General features: G+C 33.7%; 1 protein-coding gene across 4 annotated transcripts; it reads left to right on the top strand.

Annotated features, from left to right (window-relative positions):
* Positions 1-3,527: 3,527 nt before the first annotated feature.
* LOC108486139 (4-alpha-glucanotransferase DPE2) lies at positions 3,528-22,325 on the top strand. Of its 4 annotated transcripts, none has more exons than XR_008284468.1 (24): positions 3,528-3,715; positions 3,788-3,869; positions 4,361-4,720; positions 6,537-6,654; positions 6,736-6,791; positions 6,890-7,021; positions 7,131-7,253; positions 7,348-7,544; positions 7,900-7,978; positions 8,091-8,129; positions 10,438-10,557; positions 10,672-10,773; positions 10,934-11,017; positions 11,146-11,388; positions 11,520-11,645; positions 11,752-11,826; positions 12,285-12,353; positions 19,235-19,354; positions 20,120-20,217; positions 20,343-20,502; positions 20,607-20,705; positions 21,276-21,473; positions 21,598-21,707; positions 21,850-21,901. XR_008284468.1 is itself a non-coding variant. In XM_053030189.1 (24 exons), exons 3-24 carry the CDS (start codon positions 4,367-4,369, stop codon positions 22,005-22,007), a joined length of 2,844 nt encoding a protein of 947 aa, XP_052886149.1. In that variant the 5' UTR covers positions 3,535-3,715; positions 3,795-3,869; positions 4,361-4,366; the 3' UTR covers positions 22,008-22,325. The 4 variants fall into 4 exon arrangements, 3 of the variants coding, with proteins under 3 accessions (XP_052886149.1, XP_052886147.1, XP_052886148.1); XM_053030189.1 differs by having other exon boundaries at positions 3,535-3,715; positions 3,795-3,869; positions 21,614-21,707; positions 21,850-22,325; XM_053030187.1 differs by having other exon boundaries at positions 3,535-3,715; positions 21,614-21,707; positions 21,850-22,325.
* Positions 22,326-22,662: the final 337 nt, after the last annotated feature.

Raw genomic sequence — 22,662 nt, 5'->3', positions numbered from 1 at the left:
AACTAAGTTTATAACATCTTCATTTCTTCTCTCTACAATATTTACCAACACTTCCTCTTATTACTCTTCACTAACATATCAAAACATACCATACTTAAGGTTTTGGTAACATTTACAAAACATACCAAAATATCACTTAACAACTTAGATACTTTCAAAATGACCAAAAGACATCCTAGGTACAATGCCATTTTCCAAAAGATAGAAACTTCACCAATTTGAGTTCGAGGATCGGCTTGTATCTTTGAGTCCTTATACTTTCAGATACCTAGCTCGCAAGACGGAAACAAACAAACTGCTGAGAATACTCTCAGTGGTATTTCTATAAACAATAGCTTAATCAACTTTAAAACATGGTAATTCAAACACATTATTGCTATTATTCAATATCAATCAAGACTTTAATAATCTTTACTTTATTTACCCTTATTAACATAACTCGGACACTAACGGATACATGGATCCAACCCACACTCGGGATAAGCACATAGTGCTTCATCGAACAAATCCGAACTTTAACATTATAGTACACAAAGTACTTAATCGGAACAAATCCGAACTTTTAATGAGTCGACACATAGTGTCTCATCGACTCAATGTCGAAATATCCCAATACTTCCAATTCCTATGACATGTCAACTATATCCGACTAGCCCGACATCGTTAATAGGGTATTCAAAATCACATTCATTTCAATATGGTAAAAATACTTACCTCATTCACATTTTCATACAATATAAATATCAAATATAGCAATAACGATTAAGCTCGGTTTATAGAAATACAAACCATTATTTATCGAATTTAATCGATATCTTCGTTCACTTTCTCTTTTCCCTTCTTTGATGACGTATCCGGTGCTACGTTTGCTACTAACAATCATACAATTAAAATCATCAATATATTAATTCATAAAACACATTTTCACTTTCTACCAAACTTTTACAAAATTCCAATTTCGTCCTTTTTCCATTACTAATCTTTTTTCTTTAACTTAAGCTTCATATTCTCTTTTAATCAACTCATTAACAATTTCTAACTCATAAAATTCATTATAAAACATAAATTTTGAGCTCTATTCAACTTAGTCCCTATTTAAACCTAACTTAGAAATTCCTTTAACTAATCACTTCTAACTTCAATTTCTATCAATTTAACCCATAAAAGCTCAATTTATTCAACTAAATCAATATCTAAAATTCTCTATTTTTCTTTATTTTAACCTCATACATGTAGAACTTTGAATTAGGCATCCATAAACATAAAAATCATAAGAAAATGAGCTAAAACAACTTACCAATCAAACTTTAGGGCCTTAATCCGAAATTTCCTTTTTATTTCTTTATTTCTTTCTTCTTTCTTTCACGTTTGCTCTCTCGTTAGTCTTTCTATCTTCTTTTTCTATTTTATCAATTTTACTTATTATACTATTATTAACCTATAATAAATATAAAACTAACATGTGTAATAGCTATAACATAAAATATCTTATAGCTATTACACATATATACCAACTATTACACACGTTATTCAATATTAACACACACATGACACTTAGGGTCTAATTACTAGATTAGTCCCTTTTACTTCTTTAATCTATAATTAAACTTTTATTCCTTATGCAATTTAGCCCTTTAAACTAAATTCAAGCTACTTCACTTAATTAAACACTAAATAACCATTCAACTATAATTCATAAATATTTCTAATAAATATTCATGAATAAATTTCACGGAAATAGTACTCAAGACTCAATTTCCGATACCGTAACTTTCGGTTCATTACAAATTCAGCAAGAAGTATAGGATTTTATTTACTTGGCAGCTTGAAGCATGCAATCTAAAAGTGGACCAAAAACAATTTAAGGAAAAACATAAAACTAACCAAAGATCTTATATAAGAAGGAAGGTGTTTAGGTTTACTCTCATACCCCCTAATAGAATCCAATTGCAACTTAGAAATATGCTAAAGCAACCTGATAACCTCATTCAAAAATGTGTGCCAAAGAAAATATATTTGGACATGAAACAACTATTTCAATAAGGTAATTAAGAATGAGGATTGCAAAACTTAATTTATTACTATTTCAAATAGTAACAATTGAAGGAGCATCTAAACTACAACACATATGATAAAGGATGTAAAATCTTCGATACAATAGATGGCATAGATAAATGAAGAAAAACACCGACCATGTATAAAATAAATTATAATTACTAACAATTTCGATCTCACAAAACATAAAACATGTATCACCTAAAAATGAACCTGTTTTCTTAGTTCAAATAACTTAATAATTTATAATCAAATTAATTTCCATGTGAAATACAAATGGCATGCTCATTACCTTGAAAACACCCCCAATCAAAACCTACATATTCATTTATAAAGCAATAGTTAATATAGGTAAGGCAAGATGACATCTAGACTTGACAGAAGAATTCTTCAGGATGCATAAGTTCTCATTAGTCATTACCAAAATTATAAAAGAAGGAAAAATGTAACCATATAGTTAACTAACCATAAAGGAAAAGAAATAAACAACACAAGAATGTGATGCATATATTTGATTAGTAACTTGTCCTATTCAATATCATAACATAATGAGCAATAAAATCCCTAGAATTGTGTTGAACATCATTTTTAAGCAACTCTTAAACGCGGTTTTAATCACTCTCTTACTCTAACCAAATACCCTTAACTACCCTAGAATTCATTACAATATCCAATCTTTATAACAAGACTAACCATAACATAGAGCAAAATTATATCTTCAAAGCACACAATGCAAAGTTAAAAAGAAAAAGCAAAAATCCTTGCACAAATTACAAACCACAAGAATGCAACATGTCCAGATGATAAACTTATAGAAATTACAAAACAAAATTATATCTTCAAAGCACAATCAAGCTTTCGAAACAAGAATTGATGTTCATACACAAGAGTTGTAGTACGATTGGACATATACCAAACGTATTTTCAAAGATGCTTTCTCATCTATAGCTACTAACTCTACTTATCTAATCGTCTCTTTTCTTCCTATCAGAGGTTTTTTTTAATCATTTTCGTCCTTTTTACTTCTTCTGTTATTTATTAATCAAAGATTCATTGTTGTTAATAAACTAAAGGATATGTGATCTCAACAAAATATAATTTAAGGAAAAATAAATAAAATAAAACTCTATAAGAAGTAAAAAAGAAAAAGAGAGATTTTGTTGAGACAAACAAATTTAGGGTGGAGCTTAAGAAAATGGAAACAAAAGAAACAAAAGAATAGTAATGAGGTTCAATTGGAAGTAATATGAAGATGGCGAGTGAATGCTTGATTTGTCGTTAATTAATAAGCTAATTTTTAGGGTTCACTTTGGAAAAAAAAGTCGAGGAAGAATGAAATAATTTGAAGTGAAGAGTGAAAACAATGTAGTTGAGAAGTTAAAAAAGGGAAAAAATGTAACTAGAGATAATATTGAATAGCTAATTCAGTTCCTAAATTTCTAAATTGTTATTACACACCATACGATAATAGAAATTTATTCCATTCGACTCGTATTGAGCAATTACAACAAACCAAACAATTGTTTATGATTAGCGCATTGAATAAGGACTACTACATCCAAGCAAAAATGCTAACAAAATAATTGAAATAAGCGATGGTACAGTCGGTGCAGGCATTTATGGATAAACAATTAAGAAATGGAATTTTCAAAAATCATCGGTAAGCTTTCTTTTGTTTTGTTTCTCCTTTATGAAATAAATATATATTAACAACTTCACCGTTCCTTTTAAGAGGACAGCTTTCAACTTTCAAGCCAGCTGTGCGGCTGTGGTTGCGGCGTCGCTCGTGAATGAACGTGATTTGAAGTTTTCAGGTTTGCATCACATTCTTTCCGACAACACTTTCATATTGGCAAAAAGAGAAAAACATATATTGTTTTTAAACAAAAAGTCTACAGAAATGAAAAATACTAAAAAAATAACACCCGTCTTTTTAGATTTTATTTCTTCTGGTTCGAAATAAAAATATCTATAGAAAATGATAAAATAGATTTTTTCTACACATGGTGACGATAGATGCGGACAGACCCACTCCTTTCGCAGCCTTCTTTTGTTTGTTTCTCTTTAATAAAATAAAAATTATATATACACACACAACTTCACCGTTCCTTTAAGAGGATACTGGACGGATAGATAGCTTTCTACTTTCAATCTAAGTAAAGGTGACTCTCTTTCTCTGTTTGGCCCCAATTGTGTGAATTTGCAATTGGCCACGTCTCAGTTTAACCCGTGTTGTTGAATTTCTTCAATTCCTAAATTTCAGAAATAACGTCTGATTTTGGATTCTGGTTGTAATCTATTTTAGTAAGAAATGGCGAGTCAGGGATTGTTCTCAGCGGCGAAGTCTATGAAATCTGTGAAACTCAAGTTTAGAATACCGTATTACACGGAATGGGGCCAAAGCTTGCTGGTATGCGGCTCCGAACCAACGCTTGGTTCATGGAACGTTAAGAAAGGGTTGTTGCTGAGCCCTGTTCATCAAGATGATCAACTCATATGGACTGCAACCATTTCAGTGCCATGTCAATTCAGTTGCGGCTACCGTTATTATGTGGTGGATGATGCCAAAAATGTACTGAGATGGGAGATGGGAAACGAGCGTCGGTTGTCAATACCTCACCTGCTTTCGGAGGGTCATACTCTCGAGCTTCGTGATCTTTGGCAGGTGCTACTTTCATTTGATTCATCCATCCTTTTCTTTTCGTTCATTCAATTGCTTTTCAGATCAATATTCTTCTTAAGCACTGTTTTTGCTCCCATTGTTGTGGAAGTACGTATATTACCGTATCTATATGAATAATATATTATTATTGTTGTTCATATTATTGTTGTTGAGTTCTAGATCTGCTGAGCAATAGACAGATAAGCTTATTCTCGTTCTTCTAGTGCAGATTGATATGACCTTTTACGTTTATACTGTACTAAGTTGTCTTCTGTTCTGCACTTGTGCGTGTCTGGAAGTCTTGAGGAAGCAAATAATTAATATGTAATTTGACATGAGAAGTTAATTCCAATGGCAACTTTCCTGTTAGTCTCCAATTTGCTTTGCTGCTTCTTGCAAAACTAAGCAAAAACTTAGAACAAAAGACTAATTTTCTGCATACTACATTCTGTAAATTCAATATAATTTATAGAGAAAGCATTCCACTAAATATGGTATGAAATTCCCTTAATTGATAGGTCCTTGATTCAAGGGATCTCTTCATTAAATTTTACATAACAAAAAAAAATCTTATTAAACTAGCTCCAAATCACTAATTGACAGCTCCAAGTTCCTTATGAATTGGACTGTGTTAATTATTCAAGTGAATGATATATATATATTTTAACTAAGGTCAATGGTATTTTATTCCATAATTCTACATTTTTACTCTGTTTGCTGTGATTGACTTCTAATATCTTCATTGATGGCTATTTATCAATGGATCTAAGACGAGAAAAAAGTAGTCTGCATTAACCTTTCCTTCTACAATTAACATGCACTTCTCTGTATATTGTGAATGAATATGGTAACTGGGAACAATTAAATGATACAACTTGTAGTAATCAGAGTGGAGTTCTTTTTGTTGATGCTTTTGCCAAAAAAAAAAATTGCAACTTACTCTTGACTTTCTTGTGGAACTAATAGTAAAACTATTCTCTTTCATGCAGTATTTCTTGGGCAAGTCTGTATTTTTTTTCCATCATCTACCTACATAATTGACAGCCTTGCATCTTTTATCCATTCCAGATGAAAATTATTGATTTTCTCCCCTGAATTTGAATACTGAAAAGTTAAGCCACAAAGCATTCATTTTATCCACCTATTCTTTAGATTCTTTCTGGAAAGGGGTTGGGGTTATCAACACCAGTCTCTGACTGTTGTTGGCAAGGGTTAAAATGAGCAAATCTGCTTAAATTCTTTAAGATTTTAATGTTTCAAATTCCTATGGACATATTAGTTCTGAGACAACTGCGATAGACTCATAGGTTAGATGAAACTTATTACAAAATCTATTTGGCAATGACCAGTTATAATTACTTGTTTGTTTTCATAATTCTTGATCATATGGCATTTCCTAGCTGCCTGGCAAACTATTGCTAACGTTAATTCTCAGAAGTAATGTAGGCACATTTTGCAAATAGATACTGCTTTATAGCATCCTGGCTGAACTACTTTCACGAATCAACTTTCACATCTTCTGATATTTCTATCAGCCTACCTGTCCTCCAGGTTCTACTTTCTTCATCCTAATGTTAGGTATCAAAAGGGTTCAGTTAGGGTGTCAGGCTCACCAAATCTGCGGTTAACAAAATTCTTCAAGGTGTTTCTAGAAAAATGTTGGTATTCTTTAAAGAACTGTTTTTCTTAAATGGATGCTTTTTCAGCTTTGTGATTGATGCTGGATTGGTGGTTAAGTGATATTTGGCCTTTGTGAAACGTGGTAGTTTCTTGACATTGACATTTGAAACTGAACCTAAATTTTTTTGTTAAAATCCAGACTGGTGCTGATGCTCTTCTTTTCCGAAGTGCCTTTAAAGATGTCATATTTTGCAAAAATTCTACCTTTAACATTGATAGGCCTGAAGCAATCCTTCATGATGAATTGGTTCAGCAAGGTAATTTCACCATTTGTCCTTTAAAAAAAAAAAAAAAGTTTAGCTAATTAATTACTGTTCATGAAATTTGAATTGATACAGGGTCAATCCTTGTACTTTTCAAAATCTGTTGTCCAAATGTACAAGAAGGCACATCGGTATGCTTCCCTATCCCAAAGGACTTTTACGGTGCATTAATTGGTATTTTAGAAGTTCGCTGGATGTTCCATCTATTTATGATGTTTGACCAACGCAGGTGTATGTGATTGGTAGCTCTACGAAGTTGGGGAATTGGAAGGTTCAGGATGGACTTAAGCTACATTATACTGGTAAATATATCTGGGAAGCATACTGTGTAATTCCAAGGGGTGATTTTCCAATAAGATATCCTTTCTTATATATGTTTCTGTAATTCAAAAATATACTTCTTCATCTGGAGTTTGTTTATTTCATTGCTATCTATCTCTTTCCTCTTCCTTAACAATTGTTTCACATATAAGTACTGTAAATATGGCAAGAATGGATGTTTCTCTTTGGAAGTTGGTTCAACAAGGGAGCTCTCTGTCAATTCCTCTAAAAGTCAATCGCAATATATTTTCCTTTCAGATGGCATGTTGAGGGTACAACAGTGAAAATTTCTTAATAGTTAAGTGAATAGTATAATGTGCATTATGTGTAGTGATCATGGTGCTAATATGTCAACTGGGTTTGTAGGAAATGCCCTGGCGAGGTTGTGGTGTTTCTGTTGCCATGTTCTCTGTGCGATCGGAAGATGATATTGGTGTTGGTGAATTCCTTGACCTAAAGCTACTTGTAGATTGGGCTGTGGAGTCTGGATTCCATTTAGTTCAGCTTCTACCAATCAATGATACATCTGTACATAGGATGTGGTGGGATTCATATCCGTACAGGTAATGCCTATAAATAAGATAGTAGATAAAATGGCTCTAATTATGTCATCATTAAAACTTATCCCCACCTGTTTGTCTTCACTCTATGGAAGGTGGAGCTGATGTTTTCAATTTTGAACTAATGGACTGCTGTTTGTTTTTTCCCCTTCAAGAGCTCTCGTTGGCTGCAGCACGTCTGCATTTTTATGTTACAGTTTTTTTTCTGATTTTGTTTACTATCTAATAGAAGGAATTATGCTATCTAATATTTGACACCATTAAGATTCCTCTTTAAGAGTGCTTATTATTGAATACAACATGCATAAACTTAAAGTTGTAATGCTGAATTTTAATAGTGCTCTCTTATTTTTGGCAGCTCATTGTCCGTATTTGCATTGCATCCACTATACCTGAGAGTGCAAGCCCTTTCGAAAAATTTGCCAGAGGATGTCAAGGTAGGTTGACAGCCTGTTCAACCTTAAATTTTACTTATTTTTTGGTTTCATGTTTCTGATAGGCCTTTTTAAAATTTTTTTTAATCATCTTGTTAATCCTTTTTCCTTTCAGAGTGAGATTAGAAATGCCAAAGAACGCCTAGATGGAAAGGTAGATTCTCCTATTTTCTAATGTTTTATTGCTAGTAAGATATTTTTGTTGATATATTGGTTGCATTAATTGTACAATTAGATTGCTGGAAAAAGAATTATGGAAATAGGATGATGGATGTTAGGGGTCATTAGCAGTCTCAATGGTAATAGTTAGTGCGAACTAATGTCAAACTCAAAAAGTTTATTTTGCAGCTATTGAGTTATTCTTACGACATCAATCATGTGACCTTTCCTCATTCTATTGTTATTGATACCCATTTTTGAATTGTGGAAAAACTACATATTTTCTTTGTTAATTTGAGAAGAAAGAAATGGTAGAACATAGGTGGCTGCTGCTGTGAGAAAAAAAGAGGGAGAAAAAAGAGAAAATATTTGAATGTGTGTGCCTTTCATTATCATTAAACATAGGGAAAATATATACAAGTGAAACTATACATAAAAAGGAAAGATAATTTTCTAATTTCCTAAATTTCAGCCTATTGTGATTCCCTAAATTATTGTGTAAGATTTATACATATCTTGACACTCCCCCTCAAGCTAGAGTGTATAGATCATATGCTCCTAGCTTGTATATTTATATCCAATCCGAGGTTTCCTGAGAGCTTTAGTGAGGATATCTGCTAACTGATCATTAGAATTAATAAATCTAGTTGCAATACACTTTGCCTCAATCTTCTGTCTAACAAACTGACAATCAATCTCTATATGTTTCGTCCTCTCATGGAACATAGGATTGTTGCAATATGTAAGACTTCTTGATTATCACATATCAATTGCATTGGACTGTCAATCTCACTCTTTAATTCCTAAAGAAGTTGTTTCAACCAGATAAGTTTGCAAGTGACTAAGGCCATGGCTCGATATTCTGCTTCTGTGCTTGACCTTGCTACAACATCTTGCCTTTTATTTTTCCATGATATTAGATTCCCTCCAAAGAAAACGCAATATCCTGAAATCTTCTATCTGAAGGAGATCCTGCCCAACCAGCATCAGAACATCCAACAATCTGTGTATTGCCTTTATCTTCGTATAACAGACCTTGTTCAGGTGTACCCTTAATGTATTGAAGGATATGCGTTACTGCATCCCAATGATTGTCACAAGGAGTTTGAAGAAATTGACTTACTACACTCACTGGAAAATAGATGTCCGATCGGGTGATAGGAAGATTAATTTTCCAGCCAACCTTTGATATTGACTAGGATCTCTTAACGACTCCCCTTGTCCTGGAACAAGTTTAACATTAGGGTTCATAGGCGTATCGATAGGTTTACGATCCAGCATCCCTGTTTCTTTCAAGATATCCAACACATACTTCCTTTGAAAAATGACAATGCCTGTATTTGACTGTGCCACCTCAATGCCCAAAAAATATTTCAGTTTTCCCAAGTCTTTATTTGAAAGACTAAAAATATGTTGCTTGAGTTGCACTATCCCCTCATGATCATCTCCGGTGATAGCAATGTCATCCACATAGACAATCAGATACACACACTTGTCATGGTTGTTATGACGATAAAAGATTGAGTGATTCGTTTCACTCCGTTTCATTCCAAATTGTTGAATAACAACACTGAATCGTCCAAACCAAGCTCTAGGAAAAAAGTGACTTCTGCAGAAACAAAATATTTTTAAGTGCAAGGATTGTAGCATTTGTACCTCTTTTGATGCTGAGAGTACCCCAAAAAGATACATTTAATGGCTTTGGGAAGAAGTTTATTGTTTCCTGGTGTGTGGTTATGAAAAAAACATGTGCACCCAAAAACCCGAAAAGGAAGAGGATAAGAAGACTAACTAGGGAAGACAATGAAATGAGGGCTTTGGTTTTGTAGGACAAAAGAAGGCATTCAGTTAACATTGCCAAATCACTAATTTGGCTGTCAGATTCTGTTTTTGTCAACACATATAACTTAATTTTTCAAAATAGAATTTAATCTCTTAATTAGGATGTTTTCGTCTCCTTTAGATATAATAACTGTCACTACTTGCATATGAATACATTTTGGTTTCAGGATTTGTTGGTTAAGCAAATTACAGTAGTAGTAGGATTGGTCCTCGTCATTGTTTTAGAAAATTATAATGAGATTACAGTGCAAAGACTAATAAAAAGTGCCTTAAGACTAAACTTATTAGTTTTATGAAAACCCAACTCTAGACATTGAAAGGAAGAAAATGAGAAAAGAACTTTAAGTACATAAAGTCAATATCTTCAGTGATGATGTAAGTTTTAGCATATGCATTTCTTGTATCCTATCTTAATATTTATGATTATAAGGGTTATAATGACATGTTTTTGGTATGTCCAGGATGTTGATTATGAGGCTACAATGGCTACCAAACTTTCAATTGCCAAGAAAGTCTTCATGCAAGAAAAGGATTTAATACTTAACTCAAGTTCCTTCCACAAATTTTTTTCTGAGAATGAGGTCTTCTAAAATTTTCATTCCTTCCATATAATGGTTAAATATCCATATCTCTTTCTAATATTTTGTTTTACGATACATGACTACTTTTCTGACAGTACTTTTAATTGTTAAAAGGACTGGTTAAAACCATATGCTGCTTTCTGTTTTTTGCGGGACTTTTTTGAAACATCCGATCATAGTCAGTGGGGTTGTTTTTCTAATTATTCTAAGGACAAGGTACTGATCCCTCCTACTTTTGCTTGAACCTCCAAGTTGAGTCAGGTTGTTGAATATAGTTATTTTGTCCTATCTTTTATATATCTGTTTTGCCCTAGGTTTCACTGCATAGATAAGCTTCTTCGTCTTAACAAAAATGTTCACTCTCCTTTTCTTACAGCTTGAGAAACTTGTCTCTAAAGATGCTTTACACTATGATACAATTTGCTTTCATTATTACATCCAGTTCCACTTACATTTGCAGGTAATTAAAAATTAGTTGATTTCCCAAATGTTGTGTAGCTCATTCTCTCTGCCTGTTGATGCATGATTTTTCTTGCTGTTAAACAAATTGGTCTCTTGGTGCTTATTTCCGGGTAATTTATTGGACAGTTATCAGAAGCTGCAGAATATGCAAGAGCTAAAGGGGTGGTTTTGAAAGGAGACCTACCTATTGGCGTTGACAGGAACAGCGTTGATACTTGGGTCTATCCAACTTTGTTCCGCATGAACACCTCTACTGGAGCACCTCCAGATTATTTTGCTAAAAATGGCCAGAATTGGGGATTTCCTACTTATAATTGGGAGGAAATGTCTAAAGATAACTATGGTTGGTGGCGTGCTCGCCTAACACAGGTTTTTCTATTTTATTCTTTCTTATACAGATTTCTTTTAAATTCTCATCCTATATGTAATAAGCTGTTTTGAAGGAAAACCATGGTCCTTTCAGTTCTAAAATTTGTTAATGTTCTTTGCTTTTAATGCAGATGGGGAAGTACTTTACGGCTTATAGAATAGACCATATATTAGGCTTCTTTAGAATTTGGGAACTACCAGACCATGCTATGACGGGTCTGATTGGAAAATTCCGACCCTCTATCCCTCTAAGCCAGGTATAGAAAATAAAATTCCTTGAAATATGCAAGGGATATGCTGGTATATAACATCAAGGGGATGAAAATTTGCTCTTGATGTAACTGAATAATGCTTTGATTTCAGGAAGAACTTGAAAGAGAGGGTATTTGGGACTTTGACCGCTTGACTCGCCCATATGTTCGAAAGGAGTTTTTACAGGTGGGGGAAAGTCATTTACTGGTTTATCATGAAGAGTATCGATTTATTTGAATCTAACTGCTAAATATTTGCTTTAAGATTTAATGTTTATCAAAATTTTCATTTCAAAAAATCTACTGTTCTTTGAAATTAGTATGCTACCTTTTCAATTCTACCTATTAAAGAAAAATTGATGAATAATAGGTGATTATTATTATTAATGCAACTAATGGTAGCCACATGAAGGTAACCAACATATATGGATATGAATCAGTTGGTTCTGTTAATGGTAATCAGCAACTTTTTCATCAATTTTCCTCAAATGGATAGTTAACTCCTGGATAATTTGGTAAATATTGGATTCCAAAATGAATATTTAACATTTGTAAGTTCCCTTAAGACTCAAGTTCCTTCTAGCTATATTGGATATTACTTTCTCATCCATATTTTACCTTTGTTTTTTTCTTGTCATATTTCAGGAAAATTTTGGAGATTCTTGGATTTTGATTGCGGCAAATTTTTTTAAGGAATATCTAGACCGTTATGAGGTGATGGTCATACTTCATTTCTATAGTTTGTTTTCCATTTCATTCCACTCCTGAAGTTTCTGTTTAGTGAATTCTTGCCAATTTTAAATGTTGGATGGCTATGCTAATTCAACTAATTAACAAATACTACTATTGAACTGACTTGTAACTTTATGTTGTGGAGTCATTTATCTAGATACATTTGGAGTAATTTTCAAATGAATGCGAAGGAGGAATTCATTAGGATCTAAGGAAATGAGATTATTAATGTAACCTATTCAATTAACTTGTCTTTGGAAATCTTATCATGGAAGGCTTGTTAATGATGCATACAAATGTAGCTAGAACCTGCATTTTCTTTGGTGTATTCCAAAATACTAACTTTGGATGGGCGGTGCATTTACTTGCGGTTTGTGTAAAAACAACGGTGGATTAGATATTGTAGCGTGAGACAAAAAGAAAATTAAACGCACTGCACTAGTGGTAAACGCACATTCAAAGGGGCCCTAATTATTTAATGCACAGTTAGTTTGATTTTCCTGCATGAGATTTAATTACTCGTTGTATATCTCTTGTGAGAAAAGCTGAATTGTATATCTCTTGTGAGAAAAGCTGAAAGGAGAAAACTAAAAGCTAAAAGGAGAAAAGTCTTTTGTATATTTCTAATGAGTGAAAATAGTACATGTTTAAAGGTTACAACCTAGGCTAATTAAAGAAACAAAATATTTACATAACAATAAATTCTCTTAAAATTTCCCCAAATCTAATCCCTAGTTACAAGCATAAATCAGTGAATTAAATTCCCCTACATTCAAGGTATCTATTTTCAACTTGGATGGAAGATATCTTCCATAGAAAACTTGCTAATTAGGCCATCAAACTGCTTCTTATGAAGTCCCTTTGTAAGTATATCAACAATGTTAGTAGTCGTAGGAATTCATGAGTGCAAATCTGTCTTCTATCGAGTTTTCCCTTAATAAAATTCTTGTTTACTTGTACATGTTTTATTCTATTATGTAAAATTGGATTGTGTGCCATAGAGATAACTGCTTGTTGTCACAATAAAGCTTTATGGGTAAAGAATTTAATAGCTTCAAATATTCAAATAGTCTTTTAGCCTCATTACCTCATAGATCCTGAGTAAGGGATTAAATTTAGCCTTTGCATTGCTCCTTGCTACACCAAGTAACTATATTTCCACCAAAGAAGGTGTTGTAATCCGAAGTTGACCTATCGATTATACTTCTAGCCTAGTCAACATTTGTGTAAGCCCCAATTTGTAGATGTCTAGACCTTTTAAATAACAGTCTTTTATCAAAAAAGAAGGAAAAAAAATTAAACAGTCTTTTATCAAAAAAGAAGGAAAAAAAATTAACTATCCCTTTTTGGGAGTCTCCTTTATATATCTTCCCAAGATTTGATATACAATATCAAAGTGGTATCTTCCCAATTTGTGCATGAACTAACTTACCTGGCTCATTGCAAATGCTATGTTCTGGCATGCACGATATAAATATATCAATTTCCAAACAAGCCTTTGATATTTTTTCCTTGTTTATTGTATCTTCTTTCTATATGTTTCAATTGCCTTGTGACCAAGCATATTTGTTTCACCAAGTAAGTCAGGTGTATGCTTGCGTTGATTGACAAATATACCTTCCTTAAACCTAGTGAACTCCATCCTAAGGAACTTTTTCACTAAGCCCAAGCTTTTGGTTTCAAGTTAGGTGCTTTGAAACCTGCATTGTCATCACTTGTAAAAATTATGTCATACATATAAATAATTAGATTAGCAACTTTATTTCCCTCTAGTGTTTATAAATTACAATGTGATTTGCTTGACTCTAAGAATAGCTATGATTCCTTATAGCTTGTCCAAAATGTTCATGTAAGCTTAAGGAGGTGGCTTAAGTCAATAAAAGACATGTTTAATTTGGACAACTTTTCTTTTCTAAACTTTTGTTTGAACTTGGGTGTTAAGCTCATGAACACTTCTTTTAATTCTCCATTCAAGTATTGTTTTACATCCAGCTAATATAGGAGTTAATTATGATCCATACCCAAATGTCACGAGACTAGAACTTTAGTTTGACAAATTGCACGGCTTTAGGTGATTTTTTTTCCTTTAAATCTGCTTAAATCAGCCTAACTCTCAAAAAGTGAGAATTCTCAGAAAATTTTCCAACACATCGAAATAAAGTGTAAGTAAACTCAAGAAAGTAATAGCAGATCAAGTGTTTGAGCAATTGTTCCTAAAAGTATTCTGTTACTTAAGAATGTGATAATTACAAATGAGAGCAAATACCTCTATTTATAGTTGAGCTCCCCCAGATCGAACGTTACCGTTTAAATTACATCAACGATTGAGATTAAAACTAATTTATAAATTCAGATTAAGGGATTTTTCAGGAACCCTAAGATTACAAAATCTTCTAAGATTATTTTACATATTTACCCTGGTAACTCTAATTTTATTGAATGTTTCGCTGGGTCATCAATGCTTTTAGTAGTTGGTTTCTCCACATATTCTATGGACTAAATTAGTTTAAGTGGATCAAATGAGTTATGAAGTCAATTGACCTCCATGGGACGCTTTATTAGAATTCGTCATGGGTTTTGATTCGTGACCCGTGATATTCTCCCCTCCATTCTCGCGATACTTTCGTCGCGTCCTTGAAATGACATTGTTTTGCTTCATTTCGAAATAGTTTCAATGCATTGGCCAATTTCCAACTAATTTCTCTATCGGGTAGTTTTACCCCTTTGAAACATTTGCCTTGCATTATGCCTCCACCATCGCCTAACTTGAACTCTTTCTCTCTTTTGTACATCTTTTCACAATAGCCCTCCCTCTGCTCTTACTTGCCCTCATTCTGACTTATTTCAATTGAAATCCTTTTGATCCACACAAACAGGCTTAGGCATACCAACATTGAACATTGGATTAACCTCGAGTGTTGCTTCCAACTCTAGTTTGTAAACTTTTTGGTTTACCCACTTCAGAACTCTAAAAGGATCTCTATTTCTTTACCAAATCAATGGTAAGTCATAATGTAAAACACTAGGAAAATGTTCGAGATTTGCGTCACTCGAAGCATTTACTTTTCTTGATTGTTCAGTTTGCATAATCATTTTCCCCCACTAAGTTTGATGCACAAACTCCTCTCATAGGTGGTAGCCTTACTGATAATTCAACAGACTTAATATCGGTTTGCTACACCTTTAGCATTTCCAAGGGGGTCTTCGTATCACTTTAATCTACCAAGTCAATGTTTTTTCCACAATAAACATCATTAGTTAGTTAGATTGTAGACAATACTTTGGTTCTATTTTTCTTATCACGACTTACCAAAACAACTCATTGTCATTGATGAGCATCCAAAATACATAGATAATCGGCAGAAGAGATTAAGTTTGTAATTATCTAAATAAATTCCAATAGAGCATTAATCTGATCAAAGAATTTCGAATTAAGCACGAGTTTGTAATTATCTAAATAAATTATCTTTCCACTCACTATTTTGTAGCTTAACTTCTTGTGTTATTCCCACTGTTGGGATCTATTTAGAATTTACAATTTTGATCTTTTTAGTCGATTTGCTAACTAAGAGATCAAGTTTATCTGCGACTTTCTCTGATATAAACAAATCAGATGCTCCTGTATCAACAAGAGCATTCCTCTTTTGGCTTGTGATTTTGATGTCAACAAGCATTAACTCTTTCTGCTTGCAATACTTCCTCGCTTTAGCATAATTGGGTAACATTGACCCAAGCTTCAATAGTCTACCCTCCTTAAGCTCCGTTACCTCTTTTTTGTTGTTTGCGGTGAACTTGAATCGTTGTGGGTAGTCCCGCCGTTTATGCGGACCACAATAGAAGAAGCATTGGATCTCTCTTCTTTTCCTTCAGTTTGTTGTTGGTTGCCAAAGAAAAGGTTTGTGGTAATGAAGGCCACATTAAAGTTATTGTCGCAAGGAAAAAATTTGATGGAATAAGGAAAAGGTGTGGTAATTAAGGCCTCAAGCAAGATGCCACAGCAGTGGATTTTGAAGGAAGAATAAAAAAATTTAGGAACATTGATTAGGCTGAGACCAAGTTGTAAAACTGTAATTCTGTCTTGTATGTTCCCCTAGTTACGCATCTATTTTATAGACTTAGGGCTCCTTTGGATGGGCGTTTACCTTCAGTGCAGTGCGTTTAGCTTTTTTTTTTTTGTTTCATGTTACAGTATCGCTACAATATCTAATCTCATCGCCACCACTATTTTTACACTAACCACCGGTAAACGCATTGCCCATCCAAAAGGGCCCTAAGAGTGAGAAAAAGGAAATAAAATCTACCTAAAAATCAATGATCTAATCCCTAAAATTTTAGGAATAAGATATTTACAAGATATATACAATAAATAGAAAGATAAATATTTTCCACAAGTAAGAATCCTGCTCTCCTTAGCAACAAACCTTGTTGGCCCTTATGTCACGGGTCGCAGTTCAAAGCCAGTGACCATCGCACCAAATGCATCCAATGGAGGTCTATTGTGTTGATGGGGATCATTTGGCCCGCAAGAACTGGCACGATTCGGTAACTTGTTGGAGAAGCTTGTCAGATTGAAGCCTGGTTGGTCCAATAATGAAGATATGACAACTTAGGCTATTTTGGTAACTAATCTTAGAAGATTGATAGAATCATATCTTGTAAAAATTATATTAGATTTGATATGACATATCTTGTAAATCGGATATAGTTAATCTCGTTCCTCGATGTGAATGTATCTTGACCGTCGGTTTTGGGAGAGCTCAACTATAAATAGGGAGTCTCCTCTCATTTGTACTGACTTCATTTATTGTTTCATTATTCTTTGTGAATAAGAGACTATTGAGAGCATTTATTCAAACATCTTGTGTACGTTTTTTTTTTTTTGTTGTTCTTTTGTTAATTCTTTTGACATAAATCGCTTTCGCTATATAAATTGGTGCCTTGAAGGAATTCTAAAGGAATCCTCATTCGAGTAAAGGCTGACTTAGGCAATTTGGACAAACGAATCACCTAAGGCCGTATGGATTGCGAGACAAAAGATCTAGCCCCGTGACACTTACATCAACTTGGTGTTAAAATTCTTTTTTTGAATTGAAGTTTAGTGGGAGAAGGGTACATGAACATTCCACAAAAAACAAGGTATGCAAATTGAGAAGAGCTCTATATGGGCTCAAGCAATCTACTTGTTAAAATTGAAAGGATACATTCAGAGTCTAATGGATCATACGTTATTCATTAAACATATGTTAGAAAGAAAACTCTTTGTTCTTATTGTGCTTGTAGATGATATAATCATAACAGGGAATGATATCGTGCTGATGAATAGTCTAAACAAGTTATTGATAAAAGAATTTGAGATCAAGGACCTTGGACAACTAAGATATTTTCTAGGGATGGAAATAGCGCATTCAAGGAATGCAATCTTTGTTTCTCAAAGAATGTATGTTGCTGATCTGTTAAAAGAATTAGGGATGCTTGGATGTAAACTCTCAAGTACACCAGTGGATACAAGTCAAAAATTGCAGTCTAATGAAAGCAATCTAGTTGACAAAGGCAAATATCAGAGGCTTGTTTGAAATTTGATATAGTTGTCACACACAAGGCCTGTAATTGCTTTCTCAGTTGTGGTGTGAGCTAATTCATGAATGTTCCGTGAAAACACGGTAAAGCAATCTATAGAATTCTAAGATAATTAAAGATGACTCCTGGAAAAGGTCTCTACGTCAAGAGGAATACCAGCTGATGTATTGAAGTTTCATTGATGTGGACTGGGCAGGCTCACTAAAAGATCAATAATCAACTTTTGGATATTGTACTTAAATATGAGGGAATTTTGTCACCTAGAGAAGCAAAAAGCATGTTGTGCTCTCCAGAAATAGTGCCAAGGCAGAATATAGATCAATGACACAGAGTATATGTGAAGGAATATGGCTTGAAAGGGTACTAAAGGGGCTAGAGGTTGAAATCAGCTGTCCTATGAAGATGCTTTGTGACAATCTATCATCCATAAAACATCGTAAAATAATCCTTTACAACATGACAAGACCAAGCACGTTGATGTCAATCATTATTTTATAAAGGAGAAAATAAAAGAAAGGTCAATCAAATAACTCTATGTGCCTACATCAGCTCAGGTTGCTGATATCTTAACAAAGACGCTTCCAAGAATCACATTCAAGATTCTCAGTTCCAAGCTTGGCAACATTTACAGCCCAGCTTGAGAAGGCGTGTTGTTATTATGAATAGTAGGGGATCTCCAAATCCCAAAAATTCATATAATAAAATCAAGAATTAAATTGAAAATTAAGTTTCTGGGTTTAAGGGAGAAGATTAAGGAGAATCTGGTGACCGCTGATTCTGTCTCCCCATTTTGTCTTCATCAACTGTGTAGCAGCAGGTTAAGCAGAAAATCGGGAAATAAAAAATACGTTCTCTTAACCTTTTCTCTCTTCACATTCTTTAAATGAACTTAATAAAATTTAATTTCTACGGTACTATTAATCTATGGTGTATATCCTGTAAAAGATCTTTAAAAAATTTAAATATAAAAGAGACAAATATAATGTGAGCTTATTTTTATGTAAAAACCTCTATCTTGTCCTCTTAATTTTAATCGGAAAATTTATGTATGTTTGCCCTTGGATTCTTATTGTTATTAACCAATGCTTTTAGCTGTTTCTTTCCTTCTGGCTATGAAACATCAATTTCTATCACTAGAAAGAATCATGAATCGGCATCCTTAATTTAGTTGTTTTTTTCACCATTTGTTTTTTATGGGTTGTTAGCATTACTGTATTATAAAGCAAAGATCAGGTATTCTAGAATTAACACTGAATCATTTCATTGCTTCTTCCCTGAAATTCTAGTTCAAGGAGGAGTGCAACACGGAGAAAAAAATTGCTGCCAAGGTGCACTCATGTGCAGAGAAGTCCTTGCTACCAGAGAGCGAAGACAAGATACGTTGTGATCTATTTGATCTTCTAAAGGTAGATAATCTATATCCATGTTATACATAAATGTGGCTTAAAGGATGTGAAACTATTGCCCTTTTACTTTTGATCAAAGTCCAGTCATGTCATTTTGTTATTTATAGAAGTAATCTCTATAATCTTTATTAACAAACAACCTTGAACAAACTGATAAATACTAAAACTTAGTAAAACTAATTGGTTAAAAGGAATTAACTTGGAGAAAGATTTATAGAATAATTAGTTACAAAATTTTAGTTGAAAACAATTATTGAAATTTGAAGTCAATAAAATGCTTATTTGACTAGAATAACTTGTATATTATATTATTTCTTTGAATAATAAAGATAATACATCATGGTCGATGTGCAAATTGCATGCCAAGTAGGAGCTAGCATGTTGGATTCATTGATATAGCTTTTTTCTTTTCAATTTTTTTTAATGTTCAATATTTTACAGTCCTGATATATATGACTTCATGGTCCTATCAATTCTTAATGCTCAATGTGCTTGTTATCAAGAGATCCAAAGCATGCAAAAACTTTGTATCCTAATTTTAATCTTGATTCTTCAAGTTTTATTATTTATTTAAATAATTAAGATGAAACATCATGGTTCACGTGTAAATTGCATGTTAAAGTAAAAAGCTAATATGTCAGAAAGATTCATTCATAGTCATCTTATAAAAAGCATGTGGAAACTTGAGTGCTTTTCCTTCTTTTTTGATCGTTCAATATGTCATAGCCCTAATGTTAGACTTCATTGCCTTAACATGTTATGCAGAACATAGTTCTTATCAGAGATCCAGAACATGACAAAAGTTTCTATCCCCGTTTTAATCTGGAAGATACTTCCAGTTTTAGAGATCTGGATGATCACAGGTAGTGTGATAATTTTAACTCTTATTCTATGTCAAATTCAAAATCATAACATTCAGTTTATAGCCTTCTTTTGATTTTGAAACACAACAATTGATGGATCTCTAAATGTTTGTTGCATAATGTAGCAAAAATGTCCTGAAAAGATTGTACTATGATTACTATTTCCACCGGCAAGACAAGTTGTGGCGGCAAAATGCTTTGAAGACGCTCCCTGCGCTCTTAAACTCCTCAGATATGCTAGCTTGTGGGGAGGATCTAGGTCTTATTCCGGCTTGTGTTCATCCTGTATGTTTATTTGAAGCTTCCCAAACCTGATTGACCTTCCCTCTCTTCTTACAATTAGCATATATTGTATGATCCATAATTGTTCCTTTCATCTGAATATGCAGGTTATGCAAGAACTTGGCCTAATTGGCTTGCGGATTCAACGTATGCCCAGTGAACCAGATCTTGAATTTGGTATTCCTTCTCAGTACAGCTACATGACAGTAAGAGCCAATATCACATTGATTTCAATTGCACATATCATTTTTCAATCAGCTTCATTTTTGCTTCATCATGTAGTAGGTGAAGATACTAGGACAATTTATTTATATAATTTTGATATATTTTAATTAGTATCACTGAACATTGTCAGAGATTCTTCTGTGGAAATGAAAACTTCTTGTCCTAATCTGAAAAGTCGTTTCTGGCCATTGATTAGAAAGTCAGTGTGCCTTTACCATAAAATACTTGACATTGGACACTAGGGCATTGTCTGTTTATTGAATGTGTGGCTTGTCATTGAGCATATAAATGTCCTTGTTACTCTGAGATGTATGTTGTTTTAGTATTCCTGGCTAAACAGTGCGCATCAGAAGTTACAAAATTTTCTTCTTTTCTGTGGGAAGGATGGGTAATGTTTTTTTCCCCAAAATCATGTAATGTCTTTGGCAATTAAATGGAGTTTTTGTTCCTCAGTTTTCCTGATCCATAGCTTTCACTGAACTGTTAATTAGAGTTGCTCCCATAAAAAGAAATAACTTAATTGAGGAGTTGGCTATAACAATATGTTTCAGGTGTGTGCTCCATCATGTCATGACTGCTCCACCCTGCGTGCCTGGTGGGAAGAAGATGAAGAGAGACGACACCGGTTTTTCAAGTCTGTGATTGGGTCAGATGATCTACCACCGAGTCAATGTGTCCCAGAGTTGGCACATTTGATCATAAGGCAACATATAGAATCTCCATCAATGTGGGCAATTTTCCCCCTTCAGGTTCGTGATTAAACTTGGTAGCAATATCAACTTAAACACAATGATTTTGTCTTGGAACTGCTGTTGGCTGGTGGCCTTTTTCATGTAAGCCTTACAATATCTATTACACTAGTGTTTGAAACAGTGGGTTTGATGATCAGGATTTGTTAGCTCTTAAGGAAGAGTACATGACTCGCCCTGCTACAGAGGAAACGATAAATGACCCAACAAATCCAAAGCACTATTGGAGATACCGTATGTAACTCTTGCTCTCCCCTAAAGTGGTCTGATATTTCTCTGCATTATTTCATTCAAGTAGCATCCATGTTTTGATTTTGATAATGATGCTTTACTTGAAAGTAGTACACTTAAATACTTAATCCTGCTGCTAACTCAGGTGTTCATGTAACAATGGAGTCCTTGATAAAGGATAAAGAGTTAAAAACGACCATTAAAGATCTTATACAAGGGAGTGGACGATCATATCCTCACATTGGAGAAGCTGAAAGGCAGTTGAGTCAAGAAACAGCAGCCTTAGCTCTGGGGAAGCAGTAGCACCATGTGAGTGGTCCAGATATAATTTGTAGTCGAGTTTCACAGAAAGGACATGTTGGTAATCCTTTACAAAGCGAAGGTTGTTCGTGTGTAAGCTCATTACTTTGGAATTCCAGTTCACTAAATAACAAGCAAGGGAGGTAATCCTTGTAAACGAAGAGAGCCTAGTATTTCCATTGCTCGCTTTAAAATTATAGATAGGTCAGAAACACATTATTATTATTATTATTATTATTATTATTATTATTATTATTATTATTATTCAGTACTAATAAAGGACTTGCCTCTTAATAAATTGCAAAGTTCAGCCATGAAAAACAGTGACGGTGATTCACCTTTGATCTATGAAGCATGAACACTGAAACGTTCAATACAACACGTACACAATGGTATGATAGTTTTTATTAACAAAAGGACAAAGAGTATGGCTAAAAAAAGGCATTGGGAACCTGGATCCTGGTTCAAAGTTCGTGAATTGATACACTGAAAGAGCTCCTTCACGCGCACCTCCTTCGCCCTTTACGAATATAATAGAAGGTAAGGCAAAAGCAGCTCAAGCCCTTTCGATCACCCTAGAAGCCCTCGATAAGCTGCTTATAGATACGTATTATATGTAATAATCTGAGGAAGAGTTGTAGTCCTCCACCTTTCGTGA

The sequence above is a fragment of the Gossypium arboreum genome, chromosome 6 (assembly GCF_025698485.1).
Source record: "Gossypium arboreum isolate Shixiya-1 chromosome 6, ASM2569848v2, whole genome shotgun sequence".
In the NCBI taxonomy this organism is placed as follows: Eukaryota; Viridiplantae; Streptophyta; class Magnoliopsida; order Malvales; family Malvaceae; genus Gossypium; species Gossypium arboreum.
Note: the sequence above shows the minus strand (reverse complement) of the source record. Positions and strands in the feature narration are given on the sequence as shown.